The sequence below is a fragment of the Erpetoichthys calabaricus genome, chromosome 2, assembly GCF_900747795.2.
Source record: "Erpetoichthys calabaricus chromosome 2, fErpCal1.3, whole genome shotgun sequence".
Classification (NCBI taxonomy): domain Eukaryota; kingdom Metazoa; phylum Chordata; class Cladistia; order Polypteriformes; family Polypteridae; genus Erpetoichthys; species Erpetoichthys calabaricus.
In genome coordinates, this window is record NC_041395.2 from 131,177,299 (window position 1) to 131,198,418 (window position 21,120).

The window sequence follows — 21,120 nt, forward strand, 5'->3', positions numbered from 1 at the left end:
TAGATAGATAGATAGATAGATAGATACTTTATTAATCCCAATGGGAAATTCACAATATATGTATATATATATTTTTTACATCTTTTTACTTCCTCCAATTATGCATCAGTTACCAATTTCTTTAGCTACTTCAACGATGTTTAATTTAAAACCAGCTTCATGTTTTCTTCTGATCGAAGATAAGGGATGCTCTTACAATAAAGGTGTATGAGGGTGTGAGATACAAAAAACACAAATCAGTGCAAACGTTGCTTCGGAATAGTTTGGGTATTTGGGCACAATAAGAGACAGATAGAGAGAGAGAGAGAGAGAGAGAGAGAGAGAGAGAGAGAGAGAGAGAGAGAGAGAGAGGTAGGAGCATGTGCTGATACAGAAAAAAAGGCAGTGTGCTCCATGGATACTCTGTCAGGTGGGCATTAGTATATCATAATACCTTGTACCAATAATGTGAGTTTTCCGCATTTGACTTATACGTTATAAAATACCAGAAATTATACTTTAAAATCAAGTCCCAACTTGTCCGCAGGAGAACTTATCTGCGAGTATATATGGTAAATTATTCCCAAAATGTGATTACAAGAGGATCCAGTTTGGGATTACTGCTGTTCTTCTGTGTGGAGAACATGGGCAAACAGGTTACTTTTTCTGCATTAACCGCTGCACTCCACTGGGTCTCCTTTAGTTTGACCCTGGCAGTCTTGGCGAAATGATCACCATTTTGTCCACTTGGAGAAGAAGATCACTGCGCTGTGTTGCAATCAGAAAATCAAATAAACAAGTTCATATATTTTAGTATAGTAAATAAATGTTGAGTCCAGTCAAAGAAAACAAAGTTGTACAGATCACTGTGATGAGAACACAAAATTAGCTAAGCATATTATAGAAGAATGAATGATGAATATAGAAGTTTTAATCTATTTCCCCATTCTGATTAAAGAGACCCAGTAGGTCTCTTCTAACACCAAGCCTAAAAAGAAGGAAGTCATATAATTATTAGGGAGTGGCACAATGGACCCTCCTCTCCCTTCATATAATGAACTAGTAAAATTTTACTCAAATCTCTGCAGGGGTAAAGATGTAATGCATAAGTGCCTGTGTAGTGAAATCTCCAAGGGAGACCACAAGCCACCCAGCTCATTTTACTTTTATATGTTCATAGAGTGTAAATATATGTGTGTGACACCCTGGGGCCTGTCTGGGTCTTATTCTGGTCTTACTGTAACTCATTTCAGAATTACATAGATAATACAGAAGAGCTGATAATTGTCATTCAGTATGCACCCAGCTTTTAGTAATAACCAAATTAATTCAACAGTCACCAAAGCAATCAAAATACCTTATCAGAGGTTGGACAATCTTCGTAAAGAATAACCCATCACAGTGCAGACTTCACAGCAGTGCACAAGCTCTATAAAATACATACTGAGAGAGATCTTATATCATATCTGGAGGACACTTGCAAAGATACCTCCATGACACTCTGAAAAAATTCAGTATGGAAGAAACTCTCACAACAGAGTGTATCTGCTTAGGCCTGTCTCAAGAAACCGGCAGCATTTTTCACTGCATACATTCCAAACCAGCAGCCAAGCGGTTTCTTAATTAGGGAAACCAAGGCTGCCTCCTTTTTCTGAAGCTGGATGGTTAAATGTGTGTTGTTCTGTATTTTTCTATTTCTTATATTATGCAACATAAATATTTCCATTACTTCTCTTTAGCATTGAGTTAAATGTATTTGTTTCAGTATCATGTTATTCTTACGTCCAAATATAAATATAAAATATGGTTTCTGAATTTTTCTTTTGTCATATTTGTGCCTTTTCATGTTCATAACAGTATGTCTGATGTATGGTGAATTCATTTTGTAATATTAACTACCATAACAAGGTATGTTAAACCTGCTCACAAGAAGGTCTAAGTTAGCATGCAACTTTGTTCCCCTTCTCTGACTCCAAGAAGCACACTGAAACAGCGCTTAGTCTTAATCTTGGTCTGCTGCTGGTCAGCAACTCTGAGGCACACTACAACAGTGCTAAACATGAAAGTTAAGTCTTGTTACAATAAATACGTACTAAGACCATATCAGCAAGCTCATAGCACACTTCAACTGACCCTTTAGGCTTGTCTTTGTGTACTTTTCAAACCACTTTGGGTCTGAATCTAGTTCAGGGTTGTGGGAGATGGAGCCTATCCCAGCTGCACAGTGCGCAAGTTAAGAACCAACCCTGGGAAGAGCGCCTGTCCACTGCTGTAAAATGGAAATATTACAAATTACTACACAATCCCACAGGCATTTAGCACAGCTCAGAAACCAACCCGCATGTACATTAACACATTCTGGAATACAGTGGGGTCCCTATTTAATCTAACATAAACACCTTTATCATCAAGGAAGAAACCAGAGAACCTGGACAAAACCAGAGTGAACATATGTATATTGTGCAGCCTCCATACAGAGAGTGACCAGGTTGAAAATTATGAAGTAAATATCTAAGGCCCATGATGGTTATAACTTCTTGAATCTTCTTATGTTGAAATTTTTGAAAAAATAATCTGTGGCATTTAATATTTATTAGATAGTTTGTCTACATGTACATTTGAAAAATATGCATAAAGATAACACTGGCTGAACTGCAAAGTCATTGGTTCTGTTCCAGCTTATGATTCATTGTGTGACACTAAATAAATCTGCCAAATTTCCATGTTCCAGCTGTTATTAAAAATGTATACAGCACATATATATATATTTATATATATATATATATATATATATATATATATATATATATATATATATATATATATATATATATATATATATATATATATAATAAAGGAACTTGCAGATGTTTGGGCAACTCAGCTGGGATGGTTGATGGTACCATTCCTGGCTGAGGCCAAGACAACAATATAATCAATGGGCATCAGATGACTTCCTGCTGGGGTAATATGTTCTCTCAGTAGGGTGGGTGGCAGTATTCCACTGGTGCTGCTCCAGTCTAGATTCCTGCAGGACTACATGGGAATTGGAGTTGGAGTAGGCAGCCCTGTCAGGGACCTTTGAAGTGATAGGTGTAAGTCCAGGATAAACTTTCTTCCTCTAATTAGCTTGTGCATCCTCCAGTCACTAAAACCATTGGCAACAGGACATCTACGCATGACTTTTTGAAGTCTGTCACTTATCCCACTCACAATTCTATCTATAGCAAGTTTCTCTATAATACATTCAATGGGATCATCCCAGGACCAGTTCTGAATGAGATTCATCAAGTAATGAACTTTAGCTCTTATCAGATGACGAGGATCAATTTACCAAACTTTAAATTTTGTCTCTTGGTAAAAGAACTCAAAGAGGTAGTACATAGAAGAATTTGGTGCTTCATAAAATCATCCTGTCGAGGGGAATATTCCGTATAGCCTGCAGAGTGTTGCCAGTTAACAAAGTGGTAAAAAGGGGTTGTTTTGTTTTCAGTCCTATTTATGTAAAATTGATCTATTTGTATGGAATGTTGTGTGAAAAAAAAAAAAACAAAGTGGTAAAAATGGTGGCCCAAACGTCCCAGCACATCACCTGGCAATGCATTCAAAGGTTAATAGAAAGCACTGCAGGTCATTGGTAGAAGGCATTTTTTTGGGGGGAGAGGGACATATTGGGCATAAGAGTGCTGCTGTTCAATCAATAGTTGCACAGGTAACACTCAGAAAAATCCTTTCGAACACACTTTCATCTTGATCTTGAAGGAACAATATTGAAGTCTTTTATATGCACACAGCAAATGTGATACACTTCTTCACTCGTTTGGCTCTAGTTGTGAGTTCATGGGAATTAAAAGAATTCAAAGTTTGGTCGCTGAAAGTCAGGAACGACAGGAGATGGACACCAATGTAGAGTAAAAAGCAATTTCTTTATTCTTGGCGAGCAGGAGGCTGCAGCAGCTGTCATCTCAGTTTCCTTCTTTTATACCCAGCTTGTTTACTTTAATAAAAAGAGGAAGCGCGGCAGTTCATTTGGTGGTCATACATAGATTGCTATAGCTTGTGGTCACACCCTAGATTGGTATGTGCAGGAGCGCACAGTGTTTCTTATAGATAAAGTACTTGTCAGTACACCCATGACCTCAAACAATACGCCCCTGTCAGTACCGCACACATACAAGACCCCTAACTGTCACAGGGTGTGTACAACTTCAGCAGACCAGACAATACTTATTTCCTTATTCTTCGCACATAGCTTATACAACATCAAAGGTTACATAAACGTTAGATCAGTATATTACATTAATTACACAGAAATTACATTCTTATAGTATCTGCATTAGATTATATTTGTTCGGTTAGCTTAACACATCCTTATTTAATGCATAAGTGACATAATCTTATAATTCTATTAGCACCACACTTGATTATTCAGGAACTCTGAAACTCCTTAATTCTAAATATTCTTTCTCAAAAGTCATCTCCCAGTGCTGCTGAGCTGCAGTCTGAGCTGAAGTCAGTCAGGGAGTTTTTGCTACTATGAGATATGAAACTTGTATAAAGCTGCAGCTGATCCAGCATCTATTAAACCTGTACCTGCCTGAAACTGTGTATTTGAATCACCTCTAAAATGAGACAGCTCTGCCCAATGTGTCACAATATACATAGCATAAATACATATATATATATATATATATATATATATATATATATATATATATATATATATATATATATATATATATATTAGTAAAATATTGTAACATATTACTTATGCTTACTTAATTAATAATAAATGTATAATAAATACTATACTGTATTTTAATAACTTTTTAACACATACAGTACATGGCATTATGGTACTTGTTAAGAGTTAAGTAAACTCATATGTCACTTAGTAAAAAGTGAGTTGTTCTTGAAAACTACATAGGTCCTCTGGCAGCTGTTTAAGCACCTTTCTAAAGATGTCCTCTTCAATGTCAGCAAAGAGATGCTAAAATGTATGTTACAGCAGCTGTTTTTTCCATAACTAAAGCTTGGAATTATATAAATTACAGTGTGCTCATTGCATCTCCCTTACATGGAAGATTTTCAGAAGGCACAGTAATAGGTGGGATCTGTACCCCAAACAATAACAATTAAAATCCAATTTAGGGTCACGGGGTGACAGAGTTTATCTCAGCAGCACTGGACACAAGACAGTATAATAGATCTTACTATTATTAAAACAGATTGAAAAGTAAAATTTGATGTCACAGAAGTTTAAGTAATGTAATAGGAGAATCTGCCCTTGTTTAGTACCTGCGTCTTTGGAAGAACATCAATGGAGCTGCAAAAATCAAAATGGTGCTTTTAGTATAAAAACAAATAGGAGGGTGGTCAAGGTGCAAAAATACAAATTATCACAAAAACATAAAATAAAAATCATTGCTGCCACTCTAGGCCTCCCTTCTCTGATATTGGTAATCTTGTACATCTAAGTGGGGTAGTTTTCTGGTTTTGCCACCTCTTCAGTTCCAGTGTCTACCTTCTCAATTCCTTCAATTCTTTCTCCTACCTGTGCAGTTTTATTTCAGACTCTCCTACTGACTTCAGATTCAGCTGAGACTCTAGTTTGTGATAGCTTTTGTGGTTATCCCGAACCAAACAACAGAATCACCTCCTAAATCGGGGCAACACTTTTTGCCCATAAAGTCACTAAGCTTGAGCTCCATCTAACATTCTCGTCCTTGGATCCATTTGCAGAACTTCAGGTTTTGGTTGTAAATTATCACTGAAGCTGTCTGTTATTAAAGGCTAGTCAACATATTTGGGGCACATGTACTGCTCCTGTAGGCATGGGTGGGATAGTAGTACTCTCCTCCTAATACTTTTTGTAATCAAAGTGGCTGTGTCTATGAAGATTACAATTTGTCTTTAATTAGTTATGGGCATTTCAATTCACCATTTTGATTCTTTTAAACTACCTTTTTAGGTGAATCGGTTCATTTGATTCTTTTGATTAAGTCAGTAAAAAAATACAACCTGCGGGCGTTGCTGTCTAGCTCCAGTATCACTAGGCCATATGTTTGGGGATTTCAGTAAATTAACTAAATCTATTTTATCAAAATCTTTATGTACTACCCAGACAGCCTAGATGTCAAAATTACTCTAGTTCTATTAATGTTGATATTTTATGTACTTTAATAAAGTCCTATACCACACTACTGGGATGCAGATTTATCATGCTTAACTGGAAAAATCACAACACACACTACTTATAACTCAATAAGCAAGTAGCAACATGTATTATCTCAAATTAGAAATAATTCAAATTTTCTATTAGAAGATATATTGAAAACTTTTTAAAACAAGGCAATAAGTCCTTATTTTTTAAAATAAGTATGGTTTGCCTGTGATTGCCCCCTTATGCTATTAATGTTTTTATTATATAAAAAAACTTTTTTTTTGCTTGAATCTTTCTTTTTTGTCCTTCTGTTAGGTGGAGATGGAATCTTGTTTTGCTTTTTATTTTCCACAAACTGATTACCCAGTGGCTTTGCTCACTGAGTGCAAGGGAAAAAAATAAAATGTAGTCTATAAGTTAATAAACAGTAAAACATTAACATTTTAAGAAGTAAAGATACATTGAGCACTACTGAAGTGGTTTCGGGTAAACTAAATTTTAAAGGCGGTATAACACAACAGGTAAGTAGTACTAACAGCAGCTAAAATGTATTTGGATCATCTCTCGGTAGTAGATCCCTTTTGAAAGGCGCTACGCGATGGCTGTGGTATAGAAATTACATTTTCTATGTGAACGTCCAGATTTCTGCCTGACATCCTTGTACTATGTGCCTGTGATTTAAGAGAAAAAAAATTCTGATAAATGTGGACGCTGCCCTTCAATGCTTAACTGGCAGAAGGTTCAAACAATTCCCTAGTCCAACACTTTACATGAAGAAGTCTGTACATCTTCTTAGATGTAAACTCTCTATCTTCTTAAAATAATTGATCACAAAAGTAACCTTGAATGTTGTGGGGTTTTAGTGACCCTGAACTCACCTTAAGGGACAGTAAGTAGTCGTGCAGGGCAATTTACAAACAGAGTCCTGCTTCGATGGCACCGATTACACTCATTCGCAAAGATTTCCACTCTCCCAGGAGCCGACGGGGCACTTGAAGTGTCACAAACAGTGGGAGATGAAAGGACGTAGCCCGACATTCCGTGCCTCCCAGTGTCCACTTTGTTCTCACGACCCCTCGCCAGTGAAGGTGGTCTCGTCTTCACATTGTTTACAGCTCAGCGCAGTTAAAAAGTAGAAAGACGCAAAGCTGTTTTCCTCATCTCATGTACTATCAAGTACTGCCCACTAAAAAAAAAGTTACAATGTGGCAGTTTCCGTGACAGTCACGTGGACGAATAAATAAAACTTCTCTGTCAGAACACACCTGGTGGCAGACAGCTCAGCGCTGTCATCCAGAGAGGAGGGCTGGGAGAGGGCGATGCAGGGCACACTTCTATGGGATAGATCGGCGTGTTTATGTATACTTTTTTTAATATTAGTAAAATAACTCTCACACAAATAATAACAATTCGTAAAGACAATATAAAAATAGCATCCACAAATGAAGTGATTGGTTCCTGTATTATAATCTGTTCTGTGGTCATACGTAATTTCCATTTCATACGTAATTTCCATATCGCGTGGTCATACGTAATTTCTGTTTCAAACGTGAAAAGAATTTTAAATATATAGATTTTATTTCAATTTTCCCTTGTTTTCTCTGTTTTTGAAATAATTGTATCTATTATGTTAATATTATATGTTTGATTGAGTATTTTGCTATTGTAATGCTCTGCTTTTCAAAAATAAAATATAAATAAAAAAAAAAAATTTAAATCCTTTGGGGGGGTCAATATGAATGAATCACATGACAGATATATTAGAAGGTGTTATTACTGTGTTGTACTTGTATGATGAATGAGGGAATCATCAGTGATAGATTCCTATTTTTCCAGAAATTATTAATTTAAACTCAAAATATTTAGAAGAGACGTCAGAGTCATTAATCAGATACGTGGTACTTACACATGCCCTTTAAATACCTCCGAACGAAACAAATATGTTGAGGACATCTGTCATGTGTGTGGACAGGGGAACCACCTTTGAGGCTCTGAAGACGTAAAGAATACCACCTTGGGACTAGAGGGGGCACTGACATTAACGGTTTCTTCTCTGTTTACCTCAGGTCTAGGCCGACGTCTAGCACCTCCAATAGTACCAAGAGAAGGTTCCACCCCTTCTGCTCTTTACACTATAAAAATGGGCTGTGCCTGTAAAGAGGCATTCATTTGGGACCTGGACCTCAACAGAGACAGAGCTCCCACTGAAGCGCCATACCCTTGTGCTGTTGAAGCTTTGAAACCTGAGTACTGAGGGAATTTGTTTCTTTTGTATTCTATTTCTGATTAAACGTGGTTGCCTTGTTGGACCCCAACATTTTGCTGGTATTCTTAGTTTCTTTTCATCCGGTCAAACATCACACATGTGCCACAGCACTCCTATTGAAATCCACTCAACCAATTTGTTTGTACTTGTGAAGTAATTCATATGACTCACGAAAAAGAGTTATTCAAAAAGAACAAATTGTTTAGAAATGATTCAACACAACTTTTGATGAGAGCTTTAGTCTGTTTGTTTACATCAAACATTAGATTTCTAAATATGAAAGAGAATGAAATCATGGGCCTGGCGTTATTCAGTAAGAAGATTTTCCTAATAGAAAGTACTTTTCTGTAGCTAAACGTTAATGTAAAACACAAATGTTGATCACATAAAATATTTATTTGTCTGATATGGTGTATGGTGTATGATGTGATCAAAAGACTGTATTTGATTAAAATTTGATTAAAAAAGACACTAAATGCAAAATATAATCATGAAGGTATATCTGGGCTTTCTACAGAAAAGGAACCAATTACAATCATTTTAGAACAGCATACTTGCATTATATCTACTTGATTGCAATTTACATTGTACTTCACCTCAGGCATATTAATGAAATGAAGCAGACAGTGTGGCGTAGTTGTTAAGGTTTTAAACTTTCAACTTCAAACCCTGAGGAAGTCACTACCCCTGCCTGTGCTCTGATTGGAAAAACAAAAGGAATGTAACCAGTTGTATCTGAAATGCAGTAAGTCACCTTAGATAAAGGTGTCAACCAAATAATTAGTAATAAAAAAAATAACTTACTCTTGAGAATAAACACGTAACAGGGAAAATGTTGTTATTCGGCTTGTTGAAGACTCACAAAGTAGTATATAAACATGAGTAATCTTTTTATTTTTTATCTAAAGAAAAAGTATTGAGATGCTGTGCAGGTTACAGGCAAGTTCTCATTTATGTTACTTCTCAAGCGATGGTGATATTATAAATGGGGCTATCTATTTATTCCAAAGTCTACAGAATACATGAAATATGTTTCAAAGCAAGCCCGAATCTCCTGTATGTAAAGTAAAAAGCAAAACATGGAAATATGAATTTTTGTTTGCAAAAATTTAGAAACAATGTCTAGTATAAGAACACTATAATGGCAAATATGGTACTGTTGCTTCCACTTTCAAAAATAGCTCCATACAGCTATGATCTAATAAGTAATACAAATGTACAGGATTTTGCACTATTCATTTGAAAAGAGGATACATTGTACTATTATTGATGTATTTGTAACTTTTTTTTTTAACAATGTATTTTTATTTATTCTGTTGTTTGACATGACCAGTTGGATTACATGTTGATTGTAACTGTGGCAAAATAATTAAAAAGTTCATATGACTAGAAGAAGCGGGCCAGAGGCTAAGCAAACAAGTTTCATTAGGTCATTGTGTAAATTGTTGTTTTGTTTTACAGGTTTAATTAAAAAAAAATTTACATTGCTGAAACAATGGTCTTTGTTATTGATGAAATAAACAACAGATTTAATTTACTCCCTGGTATTATTTTCGACTATAAGATTTATGGTGTGTCTAATGAATACATTTGGCAATAATTGCAGAAATGACTTCAATGAATGGGTCTGAAGTTGAAAGATCATCCAAAAAGTCTTGTTCTAAAACATCTTCTGTTTATGCAATTTTTGGATTGTCTGGCTCAATGCTCTCTGATCTTTCTCCATACTCTTTGTAAAATGTGTTTACCTTTTTATTAGATAAAAGAGATGCACTACATAATGAATACCACTTCTGTTTTACTCATGTCACAATCTCTGATCTACTTACTTTTGTTATAGTAAGGAATAACTTGTAGGCTAGCTTTAGAGAAGAAGAATACTTTTGGTGAAGTGCTTGTCATATTACTTTATTAAATAAATTATACAACTATTGTTATTTGCCATGTTGACAACATCCTGTATTTCACACAGTTGCTCTAAAACTTTCACCATGTAAACAGTAAACCATTGAATACTTTTAGTTGAGTTTTTAAAAGAATGGTGGTTAATATTACAAATTTAATTAAACATAAGTTTAAGTAATAGTTTCCCAAAGTAGTTGTTCATTAAATTTTAATTCAAAGATATTTTCCAATTATTACTGGATATAAAAAAATGAATTCCAGATCCTTGGGAATGTGTCTGAAGCAGTACATGCAATAGCTTATTATTTTCAAAATATGTTTAAAGGCAATCAAGACCAAAGACCGTTCACCAATCTTACTTGTCCAAACAAGATGCAAATTGAACCTAGGTAGGTGAGCATTTTAATACACTCTGATATTTGTTTGTTCCTTTACATCTTTAAGGTACAGTAAATAAATATTATGTTTCTCTTAGGTACCTCAAATGTGTACATTTTACAACCAGCTATGGAGAAAACATAAACTGTGATGCAAATGTAGATCCAGCTGCTAGATATGAATTGTTAAACTGGCAATCAAGTGAAGAGGGAATCAAAGTTGTTAAGGTTGGTGTATACCAGAAGGACAGTAGTTCATAATGAACAATGTCAACAGTTTCTATGCAGGAAGCCACAATAAGCGAATAAATGATTCTACACTAATTGTATTTTTGAAATGTGAGAAAGAAATATCGTAAAGCTTCTGGTCCAGATGACATCTTTCCATCAACACTAAAGGATTGTTCAGATTAGATAGCTCCTGTATTTACAAGTCCTTTGCTTAATGCAGTTTTCCTACCTATTTCAAAGAATCCACAACCATCTGTGTGCCTTAGAATGAATAGTCTGAATGATAACAGCATTGGTGGCCAACTCCGATCCTGGAGAGCTGTTTGTTCCAACCCAGTTGAACTTGAACTTGAACCCATCCAATATAGTTTTGGTATAGTTGGTATAGTTTTAGAGATCTATCATCCTCACTTCCTGCAAAAATTTCTGATATGGCAATGCCAGGTCAAAGCATTAAAAAAAGATTGTAGGCCTGAAACTGGATCCCATTGAGGTCTTGCACACATCACAGGCCAGGAAATGTGGTGGACATATAAGCGAAGGCTACAATCACCCAGACAGTCCTCTCTTTCAGTTATTACCATTGAGGAACTGTTACCAGTCACTAAAGTCGAGAACTGCTAGATGTAGAAACAGTTTGTAATCACCATTGTTAAACAAAGTATTCATTCTTCTGTGTCTTTTCCTGATTTCTACCCTCCATCATTTAACATAAAATATATTTATTTTATATAGGAATAACCTATTATATATCTGTGTGGGAATGCAATTCTACTTTACTAAATGATTATGTATATTTGTGTTTACTGTATATAATGTTGTGATGGTATTATGTATTATATATTGCTTTGTATTATTTTCTGTATTTTGATAGGGCAGCATGGAGACAAAGTGATAGTGCTGCCAAATCACATTAAGAAGACCAGGTTCATGTCTCAGTTGTAGTTTGAATGTTCTCTGAAGATGTTTTTCCCAGCAAGATACATACTGAAAAAGAAACTGTCATTTACTTAATAAACCATAATACACTGGCACAACTAATCTTGGAATGTGCTGTGAACTGTTTCTCTGCATCTGAAATGTATCTTTTATAGTGAAAAAATGACATTTTATTGAATTATTTCAGTGCATGTGGAGAAAAGTATTTCATTGTAGCACTAAATGAGTGTAAATGTGCAAGAATATAAAATTTAGCTAATATTTTGACTCATGGAAGTAATGTTGCTTTACAAGAGGACATGAGATACAAATATGCATAATTAATATCTGTAAATGTTTGTATCTTATAATAGCTTTGGTATTGAGATCATTTAGCTACTCTTTCGCATTTATTGACATGATCAGCTCAAACCTTTAAAAAATAATTGTATCACAGAGGTCTGATTTTTAAATAAAAGCTTATCTTTATTGCTTAATTAACATTTTCCCTTTTACAGCATACAGTGCAGCACAAAACTGTAAATCAAATTAATGGTTTGCCAAATAATGACTAAACCTTTAGTACTGCTAGGAGAATAAAATATTGAAATAAAATATATAAAAAAACAAATGTGAACCTTCACCAGGTTGCAAAGCATCTTATTTTGTGAAATAACAAGAACCCAAGAAATAGAAATGAAGTAAACATATGCACGTCCATGAATGCCATGTCAAAATTCTTTTCAGTAAAATGTTTTGTGGAAGAACTCAAAATATCTCTTTCTGACCTTAAAAATATCATTTACCTGAACAGCAGAAAACATTTTTGTGAGAAGTCATTAAAGTGGATTCAACCTGGACGCAACAATTACTTAACTCTGAACTGTTTGAACTTGTTATATTTTCTGCAATGCTCATATTTTGTACAAAATAGATTTACATATTCTTTGTAACAAAAATCAAGTGCAAGCACTTACTAATGTAATAACCATATCAATACATGGCCCCGGGAGGCAGCTCCCTCCATCTTATCACTATAAAGGATGGTTCCTTACCAAGCTGGGATGTCTACAAACTTCTCAATAAGGGTCATACATGTTGCCTGGTACATGAATCAGCTATGAAAATAATGTAACATTATATAATATTCTGAAGCCTGTTTGATCAAATTAAAACCCACAGAGTAATAAGAATATATCCTAGTAATACTAAAATCAAGGAAGGAACCAACCTTGGATATTGCACTATTCAAATGGATTTAATATAGAATTAACAATTACCAAAGCCCTCTCATTTTTCAGAGATGGAAGTGAAATAAGACTACCTGGAGGAAAAAAGGGCAAAATGTGCAACAAATGTGTATAACAATAACTGCCATTGAATTTTGATTCATCATCATGAATTTTGCAAGAAGAAAGATTAAGCACCACTGTATCATCCTGCTTGAAAACATTAATGATGTTTAAAACCATTTTTAAAAATTTTAATACAATTCTTATTTATACAAAATTTATGAATGTATGCTATATAATAGGTAAATTGTATGTGACATTGCCTTTTATGCAGCATTCAGACTGTTCTGGAAGATTCTTTCTACAAGATGAAAGAATTTACTTTGTAAGTTTCCAATCAGAATAAAGCTGGTAAAAAGCAAATTAGTCACTAGGCAATAATTTTCAATGAACTACACAATGAACATTTCACTTTTGTACTCAGTTTTTCCAACAGTAATTAACAGAAATTTGCGAGCTTGAGCAACATGAGACAGATGAATAATACTAGATATTTTTAAGTATATTTTCTGTTTCATAAACATCACTGTGTGAAAAACAGTCCTTTCATATTATGATGTCTTAGGTCTGATCCCTTAGAGGGTAAATAACACACTCGAGATAAATTTTACATAGCAGCCTGTTTATTTCATGTTTATTTAAGCTCAAATGATCAACAGGGCATTATATAATCATCAGAATTGATTATATTTTCATTCTTAGTTGACTGCTCTTTAGAAATGCTTCTTTCAGCATTGTTAGTATTTGTTCATTTTATACAGGCAGAAGAGCCAGCATGCAAACTGCAAGGGAGTACAGAGCTTCCATTCTTATCAAAAAATGGAGACATAATAATTGGTGGAATTTTTAACATCCATAACTATAGAAGCACATTGCATACCTTTAACTATAAGCCACTTCCAACTGAATGCATAGTGTAAGTATAAGTGAAGCGATCTGATTCAGCAAGGTATTTTATTTATTGATGGTTATAATTTATTCAAAACATTTCATTAACAAAATCAACATTATTTTATATAGTCAAAAATAAATTATTAGAACTGAAATTTCATAGTATTAGCTCTATATTGTGCAGAGTAAGTTAACCTGCATTGGTAATAAACAAGGACTACCTAATTTTTAGAATATGTTTATCCTGCATTTGTCCTAACCTTATAATCTATGAAGAGATGCATTGTGTGCTTCACATTATTCTACTGATGTAATGAGTACATGGAATATCAGTAGATAGATAGATAGATAGATAGATAGATAGATAGATAGATAGATAGATAGATAGATAGATAGATAGATAGATAGATAGATAGATAGATAGATAGATAGATAGATAGATAGATAGATAGATAGATAGATAGATAGATAGATAGAAATACACTACATGATAAATAGAGAGATAGACTGATTTGATTCCTTTGTTGCTGATTACAATATTCATTTTGTCTTTGCAGTTTTAATGAAAGAGAATTTCAGAATGCCAAAACTATGATTTTTGCTATAGAAGAAATTAACAACAAAAATAATTTACTGCCTGGTGTTACCTTGGGTTACAAAATGTATGACGCTTGCACATCCATACAGTTATCAGTTAAAAGAGCTCTGGCACCCCTGAACGAGCCAGGAGAGCAGCCTAATCAAACCTGTAGCAGGACAACGCCTCTTCATGCTGTCATTGGAATGTCTTCTACATCGTACACACAGGCAGTTGCTTCAATTCTGCAGCCTTTTCAAATACCACAGGTAAACAAATTTGAAAATTATTATGATATAATGGGCGGCACGGTGGCGCAGTGGGTAGCGCTGCTGCCTCGCAGTTGGAAGATCTGGGGGCCTGGGTTCGCTTCCCGGGTCCTCCCTGCGTGGAGTTTGCATGTTCTCCCCGTGTCTGCGTGGGTTTCCTCCGGGCGCTCCGGTTTCCTCCCACAGTCCAAAGACATGCAGGTTAGGTGGATTGGCGATTCTAACTTGGCCCTAGTGTGTGCTTGGTGTGTGGGTGTGTTTGTGTGTGTCCTGCGGTGGGTTGGCACCCTGCCCAGGATTGATTCCCTGCCTTGTGCCCTGTGTTGGCTGGGATTGGCTCCAGCAGACCCCCGTGACCCTGTGTTCGGATTCAGCGGGTTGGAAAATGGATGGATGGATTATGATATAATTCATGCAGTTTATTTCTTATTTTGTAATTTTGTTATTTTATGTCACTGACCAACTATTACTATTAAAACAGGAATTATAATCCTTGTATAAAGAAATCTCTAAAATAGCCTTAAAGAAGGTTGTTTAATATCTCTATAAAGAAATGGGCTAAATACGGTAACTTACTTTTTCATACAGCACAGATACTCTAATTTGTGTTTAAATAAAAAAAAGAAATATATCTTAATAATATTCTTAAATGTTGCTTCTTGAACCTTTTTATTAATTTTTAGCTCTGATTACCAATGACTCTTTTTGTTTTGTTTTTTTGATTGGCGCCCTCCCCCACCTCACCTGCATTGATAAAAATAAGGACTACCTAATTCATCAAAAATTGTGATCTTCGGTTTTCAACAGATCTTGACATTTTAGGGTCCCCCGATACCAAAAGCATTAATATCTCAATGATGGGTGTGTGTCTGGGTGTGTGTGTGTGTCTGTATGTCATAGTTTCTTGAGGACAGGCTAGAGCTAAAATGACTGGATGGAAAAATACGATGAGATGGCGATGTGCTGATTAGTTTTTGATCCAAATTGTGCAAAGGAAAAGAGGCACTTTAGAGGAACACTCAAATAATTCTGCAATTAATTATGAATTCTTCTTGTGAATTGCTATTGCAATGACCTATTTTATGATCAGAAAGATTGGCATCAGAGCAGTAAATGGTTACTGAAATGTTATAGAATAGTTTGGGTAACTTAGTTCCTAGGGCGCAAAGCCTACTGATGCTCATGTCCAATTTTTTTTTAATAACCTCTTATGGTCTAAAGACATTAAAAATGCAGCTGCGCAATTATTCTTTGGGCAAAGACATTTTTAAGCGTTCACTTCTGTATATATTTTATGTTAATATATGCTCACTTGCTTAATTAGCCTGGATCGAATCCCATTTGTATTTGTTCCTCCTTTAAACCTGATACTATATCACTATAAATACATAAGGAAAATGGATGTAACAAATAACCTAAAAATAATAAATGCTATTTAATGTATTTGTAATTAATTTATTTATATTTAAATTCTTTTTAAATTTTATTCTGGTTTGATGCTTTTTTAGATAAGTTACTTTTCTACCTGTGGATGTCTTAGTGACAAAACTAAGTATCCAACATTGCTCAGGACAGTCTCAAGTGATTATCATCAAAGCAGAGCCCTGGCACAGCTTGTAAAGTATTTTGGATGGAACTGGGTGGGGACAGTAAGAATAGATAATGATTATGGGAATGACGGCGTTGCAGCTTTTACTCAAGCAGCACAGGAAGAAGGCATTTGTATTGAATATTCAGTAGCTGTAACAACTAGCATGACCAGACAGAAGTATATTAAAGTAATCAACCTAATAAAACAAGCATCAGCAAAAGTGGTGTTGGCTTTCCTACCAGCAGTAGATATGAAAGCATTTCTTGATCAACTTCTACTTGAAAATGCAACTGGCTTACAATGGGTGGGTAACCTAAGCTGGATGACAAAGAGACTACCAGCAAATACTGAATATTATAAAGTTGTGGGCGGTGCAATAGGAATGGCTCTGCCCAATGCAGTGATACCTGGATTAAGAGAATATCTTCTGAATGTTAATCCATATCAAGATGCATATTCAAAAGAATTTTGGGAAACCACATTTGCTTGCAGTTTAAATGAAACAGACACTTTCAAAGTAAATAAATGCACAGGGTCTGAGAACCTAAGAAATGTCAACTCTGAATACACGGATGAAAAGGAATTCAGAGTTCCAAACTGCATTTATAAAGCAGTATATGCAGTAGTACATGCACTCCATAATCTTTATAGCTGCAAAACTGGCCAAGGCCCTTTTACTAACAGCACATGTGCTAATAAGTTGCAGATTGAAGCATGGCAGGTATGGTAAAATCTATAATATTTGTCAAACGAAGCAACCACATTTTGTCTTTCTTCATAATTTCCTGCCATATTTTTTTGCAGGTACTACATTACCTAAAGAAGGTGAACTTTACAACAATGTATGGAGATCATGTTTACTTTGATGTAAATGGGGATCCTGAACCAAGATATGAAATTATAAACTGGCAGCAAGGTGAAGGAGGGCTCATTAAGTATGTAACTGTTGGTACTTATGATCCAACTTCACCTCAAGGACAACAAATTAAAATGAATAATGTCACCATTGTTTGGGCAGGTGGTCAAACTGTGGTAGGTTATTAGCATTTTTTAAACTATTTTACCTTTTCATTATTAATATTGACAACCAACAATCAATTAATTCCTAGATGCTCCATCTCTACATCTGTTTGCATTTGCGACCTCATTGCTACCCCCAATTCTTGGCACACATAAAATTGCTGATAGGTCCAGTTCTTAAGCAAGCCACCTCTTGGCCATCAGGGATATCCATCCAGGAAACCAAATGTCTCATTACTCACTCTGCTCCTTATCATTAATATTAATGCCATAATGTTGATATACAAGTTGAAAAAGAAAGCATCAATAGTTCTCAAGATATGGATGTTAGGTTGAGTGGCAGCTCTAAAATATACATATGTCTACACTGGTAAGCTATGAAATCAACATCCACCAAGTAGAGGTTTCATTTCTACCTAATGCTGCTACAGTTCCTTTAAAATGGATTAAATGTGTTCATTACTCAGTTGGATGGAGTGAACATGAATGTAGCTTTAGTTATTAACTGTATACCCAGTACTCTGAGAATTTTACAAATTTGCCTGCGATATCAGAGTTTGACTGTATTGTATATGGCTACTGAGTTGGAAGCATTGCTTGTGTATGAGTAATTGGCTATGTGTCTTTTACTTCTTGATAATGCCGACCCATCTTTCTATCCATTCATTACATCCATCTATGCTTTTACATTTCAAAGTTGTAGAGCCAAATCCTTTCTGAGCAGCAGCAAGCTTGATGTAGGAAGCAGTTGTGGAAGGCACACATATGCATTGCAGGTCACACTAACATACAGACAATTCAGAGTCACCATTTAATACTAACACACATGGGGAGATAAAACAGCAGAATTGGGTGAGGGGAATCGCCAGGATACAGCAATGTTAAGGTACAATGTCAGCTTAGGCCAGGAACTGAACTCTTCTCTCTGTAAATGTGAGGCAGTTTTGCCACCTCAGTAAAAAATATATTTTTTGAAAATATGAAGTTAAATGTAAATGAGGAAAACATTTACTTAATTTAGTAGTGTAATGAATGGTCAGTCTTTAATAAGTCATGTGATACATTTCAGTGTAAACCTTACATTTGCCCTTAAAGGTACCTAGAGCCCATACAGATAACAAAGGCAAAGGGTGCAGCTCACAAATGTGAAAATCAGAAACAGAATGGAGAGTTAAATTAATAAGTGTACTTACTTTAGGATAACAACTGAATCAAAACGGATAAAGTGTGTACAAGTATGTGTGTCTACTCTGTGATGGACTGGGGAAAGAATGACAAGCTCCAGCCTACTGCCAGCCTATCCAGGACAACTTGTGTAGAGAAAATTGACTCCTGTACAGGAAGCAACAAGGGGGTATTGCATGGTATCAAGGAATTGAAATATGCAATGTATTCTCACTGTACATTCTGTTCATTTTTTGAGGAGTTACAACTACAAGCTGAGGTGTGATATCCAATAAACCTTTAACATTTGTCAAACAGTTTATCTTTCCTTCTAATTTTATATGTAACTGAGTGATGCACAATGTGTGAAGACATTTTATTTTTGTTGCTATACAGGTACCTAAATCTATATGCACTGAAAGTTGTGCTCCAGGTACACGTAAGGCAGCCAGAAAAGGACAACCAGTCTGCTGTTTTGACTGCATTCTTTGTGCTGAAGGTGAAATTAGTAATACAACAGGTACATATTTGTTGTAAATAAGACTTCCTATATTGACTTTGGGAATTATATGTATTTGTAATAAATCAGACGTCTTTGAATTTCAGTGTGTTTTCACTTGTAAAAGGATGACTTTTGTGTAAAGTCCACATGCTGTTAGCGCAGTCTTGTAAGTTTTCCTATCAACCACAACTGCTCTGCTTTCCCCATATAGCCTTCTTTTCATGGCTCCAATAATTGCAAATGCCAAATTGCCCTGTCTGTGCAAATAAATGTGGTTCTCCTTATTTGGTATTTTTTTTTACTTTATCTATATTCATGCACATGATTTAACATCTCTGGTGTAATGTCTGTCCATGTGTGTGTGACTGTGTGTCAAGATCTGGGTCTGTGGAGTCACTCAATGTGTGAATGTAATCTTGCAAAGTTGCTAGTATTATAAGAATCTATCTTATACGGACCATCTGTCATAAACTTTGATTGATAGACAGACAAACATACTTGCTGTGTAAGCAAGATAATGTACACCAGATTATTAAACCAGATTAATTAAATTCAGGAAGGTTGGATGAAGGTTGGTGCCAATCCTAGCAGCAACCGGTACAAGGCAGAAAACAGTCAAGCATGCAGCGGCAGTGCATCATAGAGCACACTGACATACATACCCACAACTGGCCAATTTGTAACTTCCAATTAACTTAACACAAATATCTTTTGAAGTGGAGAAATAGAGTACACATTAAAAAAACACAATCAGAACACATGCAGAGCATAGAATACAAACCCAGGTTCTTCTCAGGCCAGATGCTCTTTTTGCTCAATCAGACATCATTATTGACACACCTAGAAATAAACCTTCAGAATAGTATGATGGTATTATTTTGAAATTAAAAATGTTTTTTTATTTTTTGTTTCTATTTAACGTAATGTGAGTACAGTATGTAATACTACCAAATCCATACATGTAAATGTTCTGCTTTTCTTACAGATGCCCTTTACTGCCTTCCCTGTCCACCAGATTACAAGCCAAATGACCAAAGAAATAAATGCATCCTGAAAGACGTTGAATTTCTTTCATTTGAAGAGATCATGGGCTCACTGCTTGTTGTGATTTCTTTGTTTGGTGCTTGCATAACCATGTGCATAACTGTGGTGTTCTTCTATTATCGTGACACTCCTGTTGTGAGAGCCAACAACTCAGAAATCAGTTTCCTTCTTCTCTTCTCTTTAAGCTTGTGCTTTCTTTGCTCTCTCACCTTCATTGGTCAGCCCTCGGATTGGTCCTGTATGCTGAGGCACACGGCTTTTGGGATCACCTTTGCCCTCTGCATCTCGTGTGTTTTAGCCAAAACGGTTGTAGTGCTAATGGCATTTAGAGCCACACTGCCTGGCAATAATATCATGAAATGGTTTGGCCCAAGTCAGCAAAGGCTGAGCGTTGCTTCTTTCACATTAATGCAGGTTTTAATCTGCTCACTATGGTTGATAATATCTCCTCCATTCCCCTATAAAAATTTTAAATATTACAAAGAAAGAATAATTTTGGAATGTGATTTAGGTTCTTCAGTTGCATTTTATTCTGTGCTAGGCTATATTGGATTTCTTTCTTCCATATGTTTTATTCTAGCTTTTCTGGCTCGAAACCTTCCTGATAATTTTAATGAAGCCAAGTTTATTACATTCAGCATGCTGATATTCTGTGCTGTCTGGATTAGTTTTATTCCAGCATATATAAGCTCACCTGGGAAATATATAGTTGCTGTTGAAATATTTGCAATATTAGCATCTAGTTTTGGTTTACTCTTCTGCATTTTTGCTCCTAAATGTTATGTAATAATATTTAAACCTTACAAAAATACAAAGAAACATTTGATGGGTAAAATGCCATCAAAATCACTGTAACACACTACAAAAGTGAAATCGTAAATGCAAAATAATGATTAACTAAATACTTAGAGACAATTTCTAAATCTTCTAA

At 35.3% G+C, this 21,120-nt stretch overlaps 1 protein-coding gene across 1 annotated transcript; it reads left to right on the top strand.

Moving 5' to 3' along the window:
- Window positions 1–13,831: 13,831 nt before the first annotated feature.
- LOC114669576 (extracellular calcium-sensing receptor-like) lies at window positions 13,832–21,120 on the top strand. The gene is made up of 6 exons (XM_028825762.2): window positions 13,832–14,047; window positions 14,580–14,868; window positions 16,377–17,180; window positions 17,264–17,491; window positions 19,040–19,163; window positions 20,131–21,120. Exons 1-6 carry the CDS (start codon window positions 13,851–13,853, stop codon window positions 21,042–21,044), a joined length of 2,556 nt encoding a protein of 851 aa, XP_028681595.2. The 5' UTR covers window positions 13,832–13,850; the 3' UTR covers window positions 21,045–21,120.

Bases quoted from the DNA above. Each gene is read 5' to 3' on its own strand.
- LOC114669576 (XM_028825762.2), top strand. From the start codon at position 13,851: ATGCTTCTTTCAGCATTGTTAGTATTTGTTCATTTTATACAGGCAGAA. The intron at 14,048-14,579 runs GTAAGTATAAGT...TTGTCTTTGCAG, and splicing joins CTTCCAACTGAATGCATAGT to TTTTAATGAAAGAGAATTTC. The intron at 14,869-16,376 runs GTAAACAAATTT...ATGCTTTTTTAG, and splicing joins AGCCTTTTCAAATACCACAG to ATAAGTTACTTTTCTACCTG.